General features: G+C 35.6%; 1 protein-coding gene across 2 annotated transcripts in view; it reads left to right on the forward strand.

The window, feature by feature from the left end:
• Positions 1–19,387, forward strand: part of USP33 (ubiquitin specific peptidase 33) — a 52,288-nt gene that overhangs the window by 31,365 nt on the left and 1,536 nt on the right. Inside the window, exons 11-23 of one of the 2 annotated variants that reach the window (XM_045835403.1) lie at positions 272–412; positions 1,636–1,757; positions 2,887–3,059; positions 3,161–3,255; positions 3,887–3,920; positions 6,074–6,119; positions 6,550–6,730; positions 7,201–7,327; positions 10,188–10,357; positions 11,512–11,593; positions 14,391–14,499; positions 17,375–17,477; positions 19,276–19,344. In XM_045835403.1, coding sequence (XP_045691359.1) covers positions 272–412; positions 1,636–1,757; positions 2,887–3,059; positions 3,161–3,255; positions 3,887–3,920; positions 6,074–6,119; positions 6,550–6,730; positions 7,201–7,327; positions 10,188–10,357; positions 11,512–11,593; positions 14,391–14,499; positions 17,375–17,477; positions 19,276–19,344 — 1,452 coding nt within the window. The remainder of the gene's footprint in view (positions 1–271; positions 413–1,635; positions 1,758–2,886; positions 3,060–3,160; positions 3,256–3,886; positions 3,921–6,073; positions 6,120–6,549; positions 6,731–7,200; positions 7,328–10,187; positions 10,358–11,511; positions 11,594–14,390; positions 14,500–17,374; positions 17,478–19,275; positions 19,345–19,387) is intronic. The other variant, XM_045835405.1, reaches the window with a different exon arrangement.

Genomic DNA, 19,387 nt, shown 5'->3' on the forward strand with positions numbered 1-19,387 from the left:
AGGACAAATATGAATCTCTTTGGCTTTATACTTCCACTGCTCACTTCTTGAATTGTCTACAACAGTAATGTGTTATAAACATGAATTGGATTCTTGAAGGGAAAATCACCGTTACTTCCCTGAGTTCTTTGTCAAGTATTTCAACTGGCATTTATTAATGTGAATTGTGTTCAGCATCGCAAATGAAGAAACCTTTAACATAATTAACATTATTTAACAGGTGGAATAAAATTACTATTTAAGGTAATAACACACATTTTAAATATTACAGAATATATTACTGACGTCCATTTGAATGACCTGTCTACACCACAGATCCTTCCATCAAATGAAGGTGTTAATCCACGTTTATCAGCAAGCCCTCCCAAATCAGGCAATCTGTGGCCAGGCTTGGCTCCCACACAGAAAAAAGGTAGATGTTTCAGATGTTTCATTTAAAGTGTTAATTATGAAATAGTATTCAGTCCTTTAAAATCAACAGCATGATTGTACACAACCATGATTTAAAGTGTTTTTATTATGTGTGGCACAAACTTATATGCAATAGAATTCACCTTGGTGTAGAGTTCTGAGTTTGAACACAGGCATAGATTCTTAGTACCACCCCCACAAACAGAATATAGAACAGTTCCAACATCCCAAAGAATTCCCCTATACTACACCTTGTAAATATATTATCCTCCACCCCTTCTAAGCATTAGTCCTGTTGCTTTCTCCTCTGTTCTTGTTCTGCCTTTTCCAGAATGTCACATAAGTGGAATCAGATAGTACATAGTCTTTTGAAACAGGCTTCTTTCACTTAGTATAATGCAGTTGAGATAACAGTCATATTGCATGTGTGCATAGTTCTTTTTTATTACTAGTATTTTTTGTATGACTGTACTACTGTTTATTCATTCATTCATTGAAGGACATTTGATTGTTTCCTCTTTTTGGTAACTATGCATAATGCTGCTATAAACATTGGTGTAGAGGTTTCTGTGTGAACATAGTTTTCATTTGTTTAAACACTTAGAAGTGGGATTATTGGGTTTTATGTTAGTTTTATGCTTAATGTCATATGAAACTTTTGTTGAGTGTTTGTATCATTTTATATCCCTACTAGCTATGAATGAGAGTTCCAGTATTATAAAATGTAAAACTATTAAACTCGTAGAAGAAAACATTGGAAAAAATTCTTAACCTTGTGATAGATAAAGAATTTTTAAAGACATCAAAAGCATGATTCATAGAAGAAAAAATTTAAAACTTTCTCGGTAGAAGATACTATTAAGATGGGGAGAAAATATTTGCAAATCACTTAACTGACAAAGAACTTATATCTAGAATATAAAGAACTCTCAAACTTAATCACAGAATTATTTCTTCAAATATAGCTTTACTTGGAATCAAAAACAAACTAGTGAAAGCAAAACTGTTCTGATTAAAGTCAAGATGGGGGAAACTGAACCCCTCCTGTTTCACTTGGTTTTTCTCTTTTTTTAAGCAATGTTCTTGAATGGTATTTTGACAGATTTCTTAAGCATAGTAAATTTTGCTATGAAATTTATTTGCTATGAAATTTTTAAGATTCAAGAGAAAAATGGTAAAGGAACTACTTTGATTTTTTAAAAATTTTCAACACTTGTTTCTCAGTCCTAGCTCAATCTGCATCATCCCCAAAGAGAAAAAAACAGCATAAGAAATACCGAAGTGTTATTTCAGACATATTTGATGGAACAATCATTAGTTCAGTGCAGTGTCTGACATGTGACAGGGTGAGTATGAAGGAATTATAATACACAGGAATTTCTGTCAAATGCTGATAAAAAAACTGACAAAATGGTCTGAAAAGTTTAACTCTTCATTAGTAGCAAGGAGCTACTGATGATTATACATGTCTTTCTTGTGTTGATATCAATAAAATTGATTCTAGGAGTAGAATTTGGTTTTTGGAAGGAATAGCAACATAGTCCTTCAAGGATGAGTTTTGACCCACCATTGGGTAGGCATGCATTAGCAGGAAGAATTAACTCCATTCTTCATCTCTGGTCACAAATACAAAGGTGATATGTTGCTCAGCAATAAGAATTGGTAACACACATCTTCCTTTAAGGCTGATGAAATTAATATGCTGGGAAACGGTTGCTGTTCACAGGCACTGTGATTGTATCTTCTATATTTGGTTGTATGGTTTGTAAATATTTTCCCATGTAAAGTTTGGGGCTCAGATAATAAAGGTAGTGTCAAATGCATACACAAGAGCATACATTAAAATTATCATGAGTTCTTCACTAATACTTCTAAATCCCTGGGTTTCTTTGAACTTAAGAGTGGTTTTACTTCAGTGCAGGAATGAATATAATTACGGAAATTAAAATGACATCTCTCAAAAAAAGAAAAACCAAAAGTAAGTTTTTGATTATTGTGTTAAAATCTTAAGTCAAACCTAAGGGCTTTAAATAGGGTCATTTTATGTATGCTAATTTAGTATCCAATACTTAAATGAACTTATCCTGAAATGTCTTCAGCTATTTTAAAATTACATGCTAAGTATTACAACTGTTTTAAAAACAATATTTAAAACCTATCATGAGAGGTAATTTGCAAAAGTAAATAAATGCAGCAGTGCTTGAGAGTTTGGACCTCAAGCTACAGTGGCTGGATATGAGGTATTTCTCTGTGCCGCAGTATCCTGGACTAATGGGATGTTAGTAGTTATGTCATAAGGTTTACACAAAGATTAAGTTTAGAGGAAGTTTTAGAGCAAGTGTTTTGCTGTTATTACCATAAAGCGGTTTTATGTTTATTATAACTTGATTTGATCTTTGCAGTCTAAAATCTATCCTCATAAATGTTTGTGCTACACTATTTTCATCCCATTCTTAAAACACAAAACAATTTCAGGTGTCTGTAACCCTCGAGACATTTCAAGATCTATCCTTGCCAATTCCTGGCAAGGAAGACCTTGCTAAGCTGCATTCATCGAGTCATCCAACTTCCATAGTCAAAGCAGGATCATGTGGCGAGACATATGCTCCACAAGGGTGGATAGCTTTTTTCATGGAATATGTGAAGAGGTGTGTATGTATTCTTTTTTAAATCAATTGATTGTTAAAACTGCTGTTTCTGCTGTACTGGCAGAACACTTCCTTTTTTTTTTCTATCAATAATGTTTCAGGTTTGTTGTCTCATGTGTCCCTAGCTGGTTTTGGGGTCCAATAGTAACCTTGCAAGATTGTCTTGCTGCCTTCTTCGCTAGAGATGAACTAAAAGGTAAGAAATATGAAACAGTTTTCATCTTTGGCTAAATTGTTGTGGTGATGTAAAGTACTAGTAGGACTAAATATAAAAGGCATTCATGAAAGCTAAGTTTTAAGGAGCTTAAGTAGTACTTTCCCGTATTGCCACAGTATCTTCCGTGGCTATACACACACACAGATGTAAATGCTACAAGTCATATCCTGAAATAATTCATACAAATTCCTATAGTATACAACAAGGTACTTTGTGAGGTGTCTTAAAACTGTTCAGGGATTCAAAGAGGGGATAATTTAACCAATATAAAAAACTTATATATCTGGACTAGTCTGTGAAGTCCTCCATAATATTTAAGATCCTTCAGTATTTTTACATGTCCAACACTTTGCTTGGACATATAACAGGCAGTCAGTAAATTTTATTGAGTGAGTAAATGGGCCATTAAGGTTGAAAAGAGAGGGAGGTGAAGGGTGCTTCAGGCAAGGTAAACATCATGAGCTGACTTCTGAGCAGAGACTAAAAAATGTGAGCCGTGTGTTACTATGCTGCAAGGTCAGCATGTGGCAAACTTGAACAAATTGCAGAGCCAAAAGAAAATGTCTTGGTTTTATTTTGAGAGGAATGACCAGATGTGTTCTATTTTCAGGTGACAATATGTACAGTTGTGAAAAATGCAAAAAGTAAGTGTCATTGACAGTGCTTTCAATTGCATGTTTTTTATTTTAAATAGTTTTTTAAATTTTTTTGGTTATTTGAATTGAGCATGTGGAGTTAAATTCTACCTTATTTAGAAAAACAGAGGCTAGTGAACTTTGTCCTAATAAAAATAAAGAGGGTGGTTGTTTTGTAAAACAAATTTGAGGCAAATATTTAATAAATTTAATAGGCTTATCTAAGACCTGAAAGTGTGTTTTGAGATTTAAAATAAGTATGTAATTTTGCATAAAACATTTTCCAAGCACATTAAAAAAGATATAATGGGATGTATAACATACATTTTTCATTACACAGAAGTTTTGTTATCATAAGTAAGAAGATGTTGTCTTCTGGATTACCATGTTAACAGGCTAGATTCAGAAAGTGAAAGTGGTTGTAAAGATACACAGTTTGAAATCCACATAAAATACAGAAAGCTCGTACCAATTTTCATATTACCTGATGTATGATGGCAGAATAGAACAACAGTTAAGAAAAGTATGATTTTGTTTCTTTATATCTACTAGTAGTCCTTTTTCTTGTTGTAATAAATTCAGGCTTTGAAGGCTTCTTGGTGGTAAATTAGAAAAGTAATTGGTGAATTGAAGGCAAATAAGTTTGAGATAAAGTAAACTGGTAAATATCTTAAAATCCCTGTAATAGGAAAAAAAAGAGCCTCCTAGTAAGACCTAGAATCTTTATAATATGAACTTCTGTGTGTTGGGAATAACCACAGGGAAGTGTTGATCTGCAGTTATTGGTCCTCTGCATGACAAACAGAAATGGCACGTTTGGTCAATACGGATCAAAGGCTGCCTTGTACTTGAAAAGATTACACTTCTAGAGAGTTGGAAAGTATTTGCAGTTTGTCCTTGAAGCAGTATCTAGCTGAAAAGGGTGTTGGCCTAGAATGGGGCACCTTGTTTGGAAAAACCCCTGCAGCTAGGACAAAGATAATACTAGTGAAGATGGCAAAGAACTGTGCATCTACTTCAGCCTTTGTTTATCTAGAGTTGTTCCCACATTTAAGAATAAAGGTTATATTTGCAACAACATGGATGGATCTTGAGAGTATCATGCTAACCAAAATAAGTTAGATGGAAAAAGACAAGAACCATATGATTTTTCACTCATGTGGGATATAAAACAGAAAGCAACAAATATATAAATAAAACCAACAACAAATTCATCCCAGAGGGGAAGGAGGTTAGGGGAAAGATGAAGAGGGTGAAGGGGGTCAGTCAGATACATGATGATGGCAGGAGACTAGTCTTTGAGTGGTGAGCACATGATGTTTTATAGAATTGTACACTTGAGACTTACGTAATTTTTGACCAGTATTACCCAATACATTTAATTTGAAAAAAAGGTTATAATACATTGACTTGATCAACCAGTTCTACGAAATTGGGATTTTATTTTACCCAGTTTGACTTGATAATCTGGATGTTAATAAAGGCATAGGAAGGCCATAAATAATAGGATATCGGTGGGGGGGGTTTTTTTTTTAGGATATCTGTTTTAAAAAATTAATTTTCTTTTTTTTTTCAGTGATGGTTGACATTCAATATTATATTAGTTTCGGGGGTACAGTATAGTGGTTAGACAATTTTTATAACTTAGCCAAGTGATCACCTGATAAGTTAGTACCCATTTGACATCATTCATAGTTTTTACAATATTATTGACTGTGTTCCCTATGCTATACTCTACATCCCTATGACTAGTTTTGTAACTGCCAAGCTGTATTTCTTAATCTCTTCACCTTTTTCACCCAGCCCCTTAACCCCTGTCCCATCTGGCAACCATCATTTTGTTCTTTGTGTCTATGAGTTTGTTTCTGTTTTGATTGCTCATTGACAAAAAATTAATTTTTATCAAAGAATCACACAATCCCTTATTTTTATTACTGATATCTTAGTTTAAGTAATTTTTTACGATAAGGGACTCCAATGTGTTATTAGTGCACATTTTTTAGTGTGTAGCATATAACTCATTAGTGAGCATTTTTAGTGTGGCACCCACTGTCCCTGAATATTCTAAAAGATTTTATGGAGTATTTGAAAATACTAAAGCTGTTGTCAAATCATATGGGAAATTGGTTCATCTTAATTGTTTTTCTCTTTTTTCCCCTTAGGTTGAGGAATGGAGTAAAGTTTTGTAAAGTACAAAAGTTTCCTGAGGTATGAGCTTTATTATAATTCAGTTTCTTTTATTTAGTAGGAACATAAAACAGTAGTAAGTTTTTTTCACATGGGTAAGGAATGGACTGGTTCTCTTGACCAGTTGTTATATATTCCCTGTTAAGATTATCCATTTTTAAAATACTGAATTACATTCCAAGTAAGTATCCTTACCTGTGAAACTATGTTGAGCATAACTTAATGAAACATTATAGGATCTTGCGGGTATAAAGCATAAAATTAGAAAACCTATTAGCTGTAACCTTAGTAAGTATCATGTTTCACTATTTCCACATTTTAACATCTCAGGAATCAGATTATCATAATTGCAGGATGTTTGACCATGACACTTAATTCAACATTTATATTTAATAGACAACTTTATCTAGCATATAAACAATAGAATTTTAATCTTGCCTTTCTCTTTTAGATTTTATGTATCCATCTTAAAAGATTCAGACATGAACTGATGTTTTCTACCAAAATCAGTACCCATGTTTCCTTTCCACTGGAAGGCCTGGATCTTCAGCCATTTCTTGCTAAAGATAGTCCAGCTCAAATTGTTACCTATGACCTTCTGTCAGTCATTTGTCATCATGGAACTGCAAGTAGTAAGTATATTGGTTTGACATATGTTCTTAGATTAAATTAAAAAGAGTAGATAATCTGAGTTTATCTTTCAAGTAAGACCTGATTGAACAAAAGAAAAAATTGTAAAAATAAGTTTTTAGTATTTATTTTTATTGTATTTTGGTTCAAAAACATCAGAATTTCAGGAAATTGAATAATTTTATTTTGAATTTTATAATACCAGAAATTATATTTTGTATAAAGTAAAATAATAAGGACTTTGGCATGATCATTTTTACCCTGGCTTTTTTTAAGATTACATTTTCTATCCTTATTTACATTTCCTCGAGTGGTACTTGTGAGGATACATGCAATACTCTAATAAATACTAGTGTAGTTCTTGCTATATCTCAGTCTCTGCTAAGAAATTGGAATATAAAAGTAGTTTATCTTACATTCTTGTGTTAATTGGTGTTACTGAAATGATTTAAAATTTTGCTCTTAAATTCAGGTGGACACTATATTGCATACTGTCGAAACAATTTAAATAATCTCTGGTATGAATTTGATGATCAAAGTGTCACTGAAGTTTCAGAATCTACAGTACAAAATGCAGAAGCTTATGTTCTTTTCTATAGGTAAGGAAGTAACTCATAGATAAGCTATTTTAACAAATACAGAACTACTTCCCAATTGGGGGTAATCAGTGACTTCTAAAACTTTCAAAATGGATTGCTGAGGAAAGATTAGAAATTATTTTACTCATTTTATTATATAAGTAAAATAAAGTGAAAATTGCATGCAGTAAGATCCTTTAAGAAAATGTTAAATCATTTTTTTTACTTTTTTAAATATATTTTATTGATTATGCTATTACAGTTGTCCCATTTTCCCCCCTTCACTCCCCTCCACCCTGTACACCCTCTCCCACCCATATCCCCCCTTTAGTCATGTCCATGTGTCATACTTATAAGTTCTTTAGCTTCTACATTTCCCATACTATTCTTACTCTCCCCCTATCTATTTTCAACCTACCATCTATGCTACTTATTCTCTGTACCTTTTCCCCCTCTCTCCTCCTCCCTCTTCCCTGTTGCTGACCCTCCCTGTGATCTCCATTTCTGTGGTTCTGTTCCTGTTCTAGTTGCTTAGTTTCTTTTGGTTTTGCTTTAGGTGTGATTGTTAATAGTTGTGAGTTTGCTGTCATTTTACTATACATGTTTTTTCTTTATCTTCTTTTCTTAGATAAGCCCCTTTAACAATTCATAAAATAAGGGCTTGGTGATGATGAACTCCTTTAAGTTGACCTTATCTGAGAAGCACTTTATCTGCCCTTCCATTCTAAATGAAAGCTTTGCTGGATAGAGTAATCTGGGATCTAGGTCCTTGTCTTTTATGACTTGGAATATTTCTTTCCAGCTCCTTCTTGCCTGTAAGGTCTCTTTTGAGAAATCAGCTGACAGTCTGATGGGAACTCCTTTGTAGGTGACTGTCCCCTTATCTCTTGCTGCTTCTAGGATTCTCTCCTTCATTTTAATCTTGGGTAATATAATAATAATGTGCCTTGGAGTGTTCTTCTTGTGTCCAACTTCTTTGGGACTCTCTGAGCTTCCTGGACTTCCTGGAAGTCTATTTCCTTAGCTAGAATGGGGAAGTTCTCCTTTACTATTTGTTCAAATACGTGTTCAATCTGTTGCTTTTCCTCTTCCCCTTCTGGTACCCCTATAATTCGGATGTTGGAACGTTTAAAGATGTCCTGAAGGTTCCTAAGCATCTCCTCATTTTTTTGAATTCTTATTTCTTCATTCTTTCCTATTTGGTTGTTTTTTTCTTCCTTCTGGTCCACTCTATTGTTTTGAGTCCCAGTTTCCTTCCCATCCCTATTGGTTCTCCGTGCATCTTCCTTCATCTCTTTTATGGTAACCTGCATTTTTTCATGTAATTTGTGCCCCAAATCAACCAATTCTGTGAGCTTCCTGATCACCAGTGTTTTGAACTGTGCATCTGATAGATTGGCTCTCTCTTGGTTGCTCAAAAGGATGAGCCCTGGGGCATTGATCTGTTTTTCTGTTTGAGACATGTCTCTCTCTCTCTCTCTCTCTCTCTTTTTTTTTTTTTTGGTCTGGTTGCTCCTGTTATGGTGAGGGGCGGAGCCTTAGGTGTTCACTGGGGCTGGGCACCCCAGTCGCTAGATTGTGACGTTGTATGTGGGGCGGAGGCTGGGGCGGGGGCAGGAGGGAACAAGGGCGGTAGCTCCACTCTCCTGGGATCTCAGTCCCTTCCCTGGGATCCTGGGCTGTGCGCTCTGCTCCGGTCCACAATCGCTGCTTCACTGGGTCCGCCAGCTGCCGCTCGAGTACTCAGGGTTCACCCGAGATCCTGTGCGCCCTGGATGCCTTAGGCGCTTCCAGTTGCCCTATGTGCCCAGTTCTCCCTGTTCTCCACGCCCAGCTGCTCCTCTCTGCCCCTCCTACCGCTCTGGATGAACAGGTCTACTTCAACTTCTTGGCTGTCCGACTTCCATTCAGATAAATTCTCTGTCAGTTTGGGTATTATTCTGCCTCTAAATTGTTGTTGTTCTAATCTTGGTTGTGCGTGGAGGTATGGTACGTCCACCTATGCCTCCATCTTGCTGGAAGTCCCGAAAATGTTAAATCATTTAATTAAAGAGCAAGGAATATACAGTTAACAAAAGTCAAACAATGTGGTTTGAACTTTGTGGGTCCACTTATACATGGATTGTTTTCAATAAATACCTGTACTGTTTTCAGTCTGTGGTTGGGAGTCTGGATGTGGAGGGCTGACTGTATGCATTGATCTATGCCATTTTATATAGGGAATTTGAGCATCCACAGATTTTGTTATCTTCATGGGGGGCTGGAACCAATCCTCTGTGGATATCAAGGGACAGCTAAGTTTTGTGGGGAGTCAAATTTATATGTGGGTTTCTGAATGCACAGAGGAGGGAGTGTGGGGTGCTTTAATCCCCTATGCTGTTCAAGGATCAACTGTATTTTCTTTTAGGAATATTGGTTTTAATTTTAAAAATTAGGCACTGATGGTAGGAATTAAGTACAAAATTTTCTCCTAAAATAGGTAATAAGATATTACTATAACAATAAAATCTTATACTAATAAATATAAATTTTTTAAAAGATCAAGTGCTAGCTAATGAAACAGCAAACAGATGAACTATTTAGATTGATTTTATTAACTAACATTTGTTAATAAATGTTTATGTGGATACCAGTAGTTAAGACACAGTATTGCCCCTAGAGTTGTATAATATAGTGTTGAGGATTGATACAAAGTGTATTTCCCTTGAATGATTTCTAAGATCTAATACGATTCAGAGTATTAATGTGTATGTTAAGTCTTCCTTAGACTTAGACTTAAGTACTTCAGTCTAAGCCTAAGTGTAAGGAAGAGGAAAAAGCTACTTACTGGTCTAATGGAATAAGATGCATATTGAATTTAAATAATCATTGTTTTTAATAGGAAGAGCAGTGAAGAGGCACAAAAAGAGAGGCGAAGGATATCAAATTTGTTGAACATAATGGAACCAAGTCTCCTTCAGTTTTATATTTCTCGACAGTGGCTAAATAAATTTAAGACCTTTGCTGAACCTGGCCCTATTTCAAATAATGATTTTCTCTGTATCCATGGAGGTAAGAAACTCTGTCATGGAAAGTAGTGGTAGGGGTTTGCTGGTAAAGAGTTTACATATTAGGAAAGATCCAAGAGTTTTCCTCTTCTGTTTATTTCTCATTACCCCATCTGCAGTTGAATTTAAGTGTGTTTAATTCGCTGTGGTTTCAGTTGGGCTTTTTCTTCCAATTGTAGGCAGCCTGTAGCCTATTTGTGGAGCAGTAATGTATTGAGTACCTGTTCAAAACCCTGTACTAAAATACAGCCTGACAATAACAAGGACACTGTTTCTGTTCTCAGAGCTCTTAATGTCATAGTAGAGATTATATAAAACAACCAGTTATGGCACAGTGAGCACTTAAATTATACATCATTTTTCTCAGCCAAGAGACACTACCAACTGTATTTGTGGCTCTTATGCCTTTTGTCTAAATGAAAAACCTGGCTGTTCTCCAAAATATAAAAATGTACTTAGAATTTAACAAAAAAACTCGTATAGTTATTTGATAAATACAACTTATGTCTTTGTGATTGGCTTCATTAGTATTTGTTCCCATGAAAAAATAACACTTTACTGTGATACTTTGGTTACATTTCATGGTTAAAGACTTGATATTTTCATTTATTTTTTTCAATGAAACTAAAGAGGTAGTAGGAATATCCTGTATTTAGATTTAGAAACCTAAACCTTGAAAATGTATCTGTATGTGAAGTTTTCTCTCATCTTCCAACTTAAACTACTAACATAAGGCTTCTCCTGTTCTGAATTTTCCCATGAACCTTTATGTCATGTATCTGTGCCTGCCATTTTTCTAGGTTATTTATATAAGTGCTTCATTTTTTCTGCTACCATAAAGCTCCATGAAGGAAAGATTGTTTCTTATTTATCTCTGATTTCCTCTAATACATAGAGAAGGCTTAGTAAAGATTTACATAAGTTAAATACTTGAAGATCTGGGTTTACTGATTTTTCTGTATTTCAAGAACTACACGCATCTTTAGGAGCATAATCACCAAAAATGCTTATATTTACTTAATTTTTAACCTTTTTAGGAGGGGTTTCAAGAATAAAAATCAAGAGATGTCAGTAATTAACCATTTAAAAAATGACTTTGACCTTTGAGAATAATATAAAGGAATTTAAGAATGAAACACCCATCTAAACTTTTTTCAGGTATTCCTCCACGAAAAGCTAGTTATATTGAAGACCTGGTTTTGATGCTGCCTCAGAACATCTGGGATAACCTATATAGCAGGTTTGTTTTTCAAGTCAGATGACATGATACTGTGCAAATCAGTTTGTGAAACTTGTGAAAGGGATTGGATTATTTCACAGGGTATGCTTCTTGTGTGTTATGTTGCTTAAGTAGAATATTCCCTTTTTCCTTCTTTTATTCACTCTGAGTGTGAGTCAGTAGATTCTGTAGCTAGTGTGTCCCTAGTTTACATAATTAATTCTAATTCTTATGTTGGGATTATCTGTATATGTAAAAGTATTCTGTGATATTTAACTCTTAAAGTTTTAAATTTTATTTTAAAAGATTTCACACAGTTTCCTTATGTTTTCCTTAGTGGCATATTGAAAATAACTTATTCCATAAATTCTTACTTGAGGGGCCAAGGGAAGCCTCTTTCCGATTTAAAGTTGATGAAGAATATGGCAGCATAACTGAGATTTATGTTATATGCCAATTTTTAACATTTTTAAAAAATATGTTTTATTGATAGTGCTATTACAGTTGTCCCATTTCCTCCCTTCATTTCCCTCTACCCTGCATGCCCTCTCTTACCCACATTTCCCCCCTTTAGTTCATGTCCATGTGTCATAAGTTATGTAGCTTCTACATTTCCCATACTATTCTTACCCTCCCCTATCTATTTTCAACCTACCATCTATGCTACTTATTCTCTGTACCTTTTCCCCCTCTCTCCTCCTCCCACTCCCCTGTTGCTAACCCTCCATGTGATCTCCATTTCTGTGGTTCTGTTCCTGTTCTAGTTGTTTGCTTAGTTTGTTTGTTTTTTGTTTTAGGTGTGGTTGTTAATAGTTGTGAGTTTGCTGTCATTTTACTGTACATGTTTTTTATCTTCTTTTTTTTAGATAAGTCCCTTTAACATTTCATATAATAAGGACTTGGTGATGATGAACTCCTTTAAGTTGACCTTATCTGAGAAGCACTTTATCTGCCCTTCCATTCTCAATGAAAGCTTTGCTGGATAGAGCAATCTTGGGTGTAGGTCCTTGTCTTTCATGACTTGGAATATTTCTTTCCAGCTCCTTCTTGCCTGCAGGGCCTCTTTTGAGAAATCAGCTGACAGTCTGATGGGAACTCCTTTGTAGGTGACTGTCCCCTTATCTCTTGCTGCTTCTAGGATTCTCTCCTTCATTTTAATCTTGGGTAATGTAATGATAATGTGCCTTGGTGTGTTCCTCCTTGGGTCCAACTTCTTTGGGACTCTCTGAGCTTCCTGGACTTCCTGGAAGTCTATTTCCTTTGCCAGAATGGGGAAGTTCTCCTTTATTATTTGTTCAAATACGTGTTCAATCTGTTGCTTTTCCTCTTCTCCTTCTGGTACCCCTATAATTCGGATGTTGGAACGTTTAAAGATGTCCTGGAGGTTCCTAAGCCTCTCCTCATTTTTTTTTGAGTTCTTGTTTCTTCATTCTTTTCTGTTTGGTTGTTTCTTTTTTTCTTCTGGTCCATTCCATTGTTTTGAGTCCCAGTTTTCTTCCCATCCTTATTGGTTCCCTTGCATTTTCCCTCATTTCAGTTAGCATAGCCTTCATTTTTTTCATCTAATTTGTGACCAAATTCAACCAATTCTGTGAGCATCCTGATCACCAGTGCTTTGAACTGTGCATCTGATAGGTTGGCTATCTCTTGGTCGCTCAGTTATATTTGCTGTGGAGCTCTGATCTGTTCTTCCTTTTGGGCCTTTTTGGTCTTGTTGCACCTGTTATGTATGAGGGGCGGAGCCTCAGATGTTCACCAGGGCGGGGTAACCCAGGACACTGGGTTGTGATGCTGTATGTGGGGGCGGGGTCTGAGAGAGAACAATGGCACTTTCTCAGTTCACTGTCGAATTTCAGTCCCTTCTGCTGCTTCCTCCAAGCAAACTGCACCCTTTTGGTGCTGATTTCTGTGTGGGTGGGCTTGTGTACATCCTAGAACCCTGTGGGTCTCTCCAACAAACTCTCCAGTGAGGCTGGGAGTCTCTCTTGGCACCTGAACCCCCACAGGTGCCCCCATTGGTGTTTCAAGGCTTTATTTCACTGCGCTGGGACCATGGGTTGTGCAGTCTGCCTTGCTCCCCAGCCTCGCCTGGTTATCTTCATGTGAATGTGGGACCGCTGGGTCAGTGAGCTGCCTTGCACACTGTGCCTCACTTCACAATCAGTGCCTCACTGGGTCTGCCCGTTGCCACCCCATGTCCGGGGTCTACCAGGTATCGCTTGCGCGCCACAGGGTCTGCCTCCTTCTGTCTTGCATGCCCAGTGCCACCACTTTTTGTGCCGTAACCCCTCTCCACCGTGCCCCCCCAACTCTATCCCACCTGCAGGTCTGGATGAATGTGTCTATTTTAGCTCCTTGGTTGTTGGACTTCCATACGGATCAATTTTCTGTCAGTTCTGGTTGTTATTTTGTTTCTAAATTGTTGTCGCCCTTATTTTGGTTGTGTGAAGAGGCACAGTGTATCTTACCTACGCCTCCATCTTGGCCAGAAGTTCTATATGCCAGTTTTTGAAAGCTGCTTCTTTTATGTTGTGGTGGTGTTGCCTCAAACATATTTTGTAGCGGAAGTAATTATAAGGGAAAGTTGACATACAGGTAAAGCAGGTTAGTTAATAAGCTGATAAAGTCATTGACCCAGACAAACACAAAGTCAGGTCCTTATGATTATTTGATTTTTATAATAGTTTAAATATGACTGAGAATTTTTCTTTGAGGATTTATTTACTAGGAACTTAGCTATTGACTAAAAGTGGGAGACATTTTCCAGAGCATCGGCTTTTTTCAAGATTGTCATAATTATTAAATTTTTATGCTTTAGGTATGGAGGAGGACCAGCTGTCAACCATCTGTACATTTGTCACACTTGCCAGATTGAGGCAGAGAAAATTGAAAAAAGGAGAAAAACTGAATTGGAAATTTTTATTCGGGTAAAAAATTATGTTTTTCAAATTATAAATACGATCTAGTATAAAGAACTGACAGGAGAACTGTATTTTATAAATGAAATGATTGGGGTGAATGGGTTGCAGTAGATTTTATGTGCTCTGAGTATGTAACAGTGTAGGGCACAACAATGTAGTGAGTTAAGTTCTCTTTTGTGTGTTTTTTTTGTTTGTTTTAATGGATTGGTAATAATTTTTTTCTATGGATTGGCACTGGCAAGAATTCTCCTTGTTGAAACTGTAAATTATAAATTTTCTTAAGTTAGTGTTTTTCTGTAATTATTTACCAGACCCCATTCTCTATTCCCATAACTTTGTGAAATATAATAGTTTTGTGGGACTCTCTGTACTTATAAATATACCTAGTCTCCACAAGGTAAGTTTATTGTGATGTGTTCCTTCCTTCATTGGAAGCAGCAGAAAGTCTGATCATAGAATCAGCAGGGAGAACTGAACCACCGGGCTTCACTGACTAAGTCTAGTGCAGTTCTATTTGTCCAGGTTGCAAGAAGTCAGTCTCCTCCGAGTGCTGCTGTCAGTAACACAGCTTTAACTATTTACATGTTTTCCAAATTTGTTGATTATTCCACATACTTTCTTTTCTTTTTTTCAGCAAAGCAATTTGTTTGCATAAAAAATAACACTGGAGTATAAAAATAGGTGCCTTTGGTGGACTGGAAATTAAGTGGAGTTTCTGAAAAATTATAAAAACAGATAGGATCCAATTGAAAAAGTAAACCAAAATCCACAGGAAATGACCACACAGGCTTCAGGCTTGGAAGTGGTGGATACAAATAATGACCTCAGCAGTATGCTGCCTGCATTGTGTAAGGCAGCAAGCATTAAGGTGTCTGCTTTGATAGAGCAGAATGTGGACACCTGGGTCTATTAAAGAAGGCATTATCTTAGATAGCTTGCAATACTTAGAAAGATGCTAAAGATACATAAGTAATACTTAGAAAGATACATGATTTCCTAAATTATGCTTAAAATAAATATTGGTCCTTAGGAGATGCATAATGATGTTGTATCCTGAAAACAAAACTCAGTAGATGGGTTGACTGAATGGCAGAAGAAATATTGCTGGAGAGCAAATTAATCTGAAGGACCAGCAAAGGGTTTCTCCTAAAATGTGGTGGAAAGGTAAACAGATGGAAAACAGAAGTTTCAACATGTAGATACAGACTCCAGTGTTTTTCTAATAGGCATTTTAGAAGAGAATAGAGGGCAGGAACTACTTTAAGAGCAACATTTTAAAAAGATTTCTTAGAACTAGAGAAAAACAGGTGTTTTTAAATTAATGGGGTGATTGTATCTAACTAAAATGTAAAAAGTCCTCACCCAGACACATTAAGGAAGAAACTTCTAATGCCAGAGATAAAGTCCTAATAGTATCCAAACCTCATAATGCTATGAATTAAATGGATTTATCTGGCAAAATTTGTCTGACATTACATTTTAGAAATTTCAGTTCTCTAGGGATAAGCCATACTTCACAAAGTCCTAACTTTAATGCTATATATCTTGACCCAAACATGCTTTGATTTGTTAACCATCAAAAACAGGCACATTTTTCATTGCATTTCATTGTTCTATGGAAGCAACTACTTCATGTCCTAGAAAGATCCTTGCCCTCAAAGAATTTACATTTAATAAATAACTAGTACATTGTATATTAAAAGGTGATGAGTTTTATGAAAATGAAAAATATCTAAATGGATAAGAGAGATCAGGAATGCAGTGATGGGTGAGGAGTGAGGTGTAATTTTAAGTAGGGTGATAAAAATAGGCCTCATGGCGAAGGTGGTAATTTAAGCAAAGACTTGAAGGTGAGGGAGATACTCATATTTGCAGAAAGAAGTAATAGCCATGCAAAAGCTTTGAGAGGCAGGAATGGGTGTCTGCGTGGTTCTGGGCATAACAAAGGTCCATGTGACCACAAGTGAATAAATGAGGAGGAGAGTATTAAAAAATGAGGTCAAATCATGAGGCAGATCATGGAGGTACTTCTGGGCTATAATAAGGATTTTTGGAGACAATGGTAGGGTTTTTATTAGATTTGATTATAGGAGAGACATGATCTGAACTTGTCTTTGTCTACCAGTAGTATTAATATGGGAATTTAGTTACCCATCATGAAATAGTTTTAGGCTCTCTTTTCACACTTTTACAATTAGATAAATTCTAAATACCCTTCATTTTCATTAGGCACTGTTGCATCCACCTCACTTTCTGTAACAGTTTTTCTGTCAATTGGATTTCTTTAGTTGAAAGCAATACAAGCCAGAGTGGCTGACAAAATTGACATTGTAATGACTCCATTCTAGCTATTAGGTTACTTCTGTGAAGATTTCTTTTTTTATTTTTTATAAATTTAAAAAAATATTTTATTTATTTATTTTTAGAGAGGGAAGGGAGGGAGAAAGAGAGAGAGAGAGAGAGAGAGAAACATCAATGTATGGTTGCTGGGGGCTGTGGCCTTTGACCCAGGCATGTGCCCTGACTGGGAATCGAAAGGTTTCCATTTGTAATAGAGTTTTGCCTTGTTTGAATCATATTCTTAGGCCTTAGATCTAGAGGAAGGAGTGGAACATCTTCAGGGATGTCCCACCACTTGTGAGAATTTATCCTGTACTTATACATATACTGTATGTATATTGTATGTGAAAGGACCTATACAAGATTATTCATGGCAGCATTGTTTTTGTAGTAGAAGCATATCCATCAATATGTTAAGTGAACACAAGTAATATGTGGATGTAGTATATTTGAGGTGTATAATTGAGATTTTTTATTAAATATGTTTTGCTAAAAAGCAAGTTCTAAATATTAGGTGACTGATTTCCCTCCTCCCCTGTAGCTCAACAGAGCATTCCAAGAGGAGGACTCTCCAGCTACTTTTTATTGCATCAGTATGCAGTGGTTTAGAGAATGGGAAAGTTTTGTGAAGGGAAAAGATGGAGGTAAGTAGTTAACTAAGAATGAAATTCTCTGCAGATTTTTGTCTATTTAACAAATATTTTTTGACTATTTACACTTGGGATTATACTAGTGAACAAGAAAAAAAAAAGTTTCCTGCCCTCAGGGATCTTACATTATAGTTTATATTCTGGTTCTGGGAATTTGTAAGTTTTAAAAAACTATTTCATCAATTATATTTCATTCGTAGAAGGAATAAAGGAACTAAACAGAATTAGTCTGCGATCTTAATATTGAAGAGTTTAAAAAACACCAAACAATAAGATTGGTTAAATTATGGTTTATCAATTACAATGGAATACTATGTGTACCTTAACAAAAAAATTGTTTGATAGTATTTTGTAATTTAAAAATAATTGTTTTTGATAGATGAAAAAAGATCACAATACAGTATTCATCATTTGAACCTTTTGTATTCAATAAATAGGCAAACATATGCAAAAGCTAAAAGACCACACAGATACTAAAACAGTTGGCCTTTAAAAAAAAAGATTTTATTTGCTCTGGGTGTGGCTCAGTGGGTTAGGCGTGGTCCTGCACACGAAAAGGGGGTTACCAGTCAGGGCACATGCCTGGGTTGCTGGCCAGGTACCTGGATGGGGTGTGTATGAGAGGCAGCTGATCAGTGTTTCTCTCCCTCTCTCTCCCTTCCCCTCTCTAAAAATAAATAAATAAAATCTTACAAAAATACGTTTAAAAAGACAACCACAAAATATACCAGCCCATGTGCTTGCTTAAAATAATTTTTTAAAAAAAATTTATTTTAGAGAGAGGTGAAGACAGGGAGAAAAACATTGACCTGCTGTCTCTCTTAACACCCCAATCAGAGACCAGACCTGCAACCCAGGCATGTGCCCTGACTGGGGAATTGAACTCATGACCTTTTGCTTTGTGGGATGATGCTCAATGAGCTGAGCTACATTGGTTGAGGCTGCCTATTTTTTTTATAGCAGGATTACAGTATATATTTTTCCTTCTACCTTTTTTTTAAACAGATTTTGATAATGAACATGTACTTGTGTATTCAAAGGGAAAACAATAAGGTGTTTTCTTAAAAAGGTGCTACTGGCTGGTTGAAAAAAGGTGATAGGATTAAGCAAAAAAAAAAAAAAAAATATATATATATATAAACAAACACATAGTCACAGGCAACAGTGTGGCGATAGCCAGAGGGAAAGTGGGGTGGGGGAAGTGGAAGAGGGCAAAGTGGGGATAAATGGGGACAGAAAGAGCCTTTACTTTGATGGGAGTATGATGTAGTGTACAGATGATGTTTTGTTTAGCTGTACGCTGGAAACTTGTAGGATTTTGTTAACCAATCTCACCCCAATAAATTCAATTAAAAAATTAAAATATTAAAATTAAAGGATTTGTTTTAACATTTTATTTTACAGTGCTTTTATTGTTTTCAGTATAATGACCATCTGGAACAAATTAAGAATTGCATAACCTCTTTTTAAATTACAAAGGAATTGTTTTTTCATAGCATTAAAAGTACATTTTAACCTGTAATCCTCAAATGGATAGTTAAGAAATCATTTATATTAGATTTTGGATGGTAATGAATGAGCCTCTCTCACTTTCTTTCCTGATTTTGTCTGTGGGAGCCAAGACCCATGAAGGAAGAAGTTCAAAAGACAGTTAAGAATCAACTAATATGACCCCACTAAAATATAATCAGTCCAATTATACAGTTACATCATTCAGTTATTTCAAGCAATTCTTTCGTGCATTTATTTGGGAAGTGTGCATTTTGATAATTTATTTTTCCTTTTAACTCAGATCCTCCAGGTCCTATTGATAACACTAAAATTGCAGTCACTAAATGTGGCAATGTGATGCTCAGGCAAGGTAAGTCTGACTAACATTTAAAAGCCTATACTTGTTAGTAATT

Source organism: Phyllostomus hastatus, unplaced genomic scaffold, assembly GCF_019186645.2.
Source record: "Phyllostomus hastatus isolate PE091 unplaced genomic scaffold, TTU_PhHast_1.1 phas_contig_209, whole genome shotgun sequence".
Lineage (NCBI taxonomy): Eukaryota > Metazoa > Chordata > Mammalia > Chiroptera > Phyllostomidae > Phyllostomus > Phyllostomus hastatus.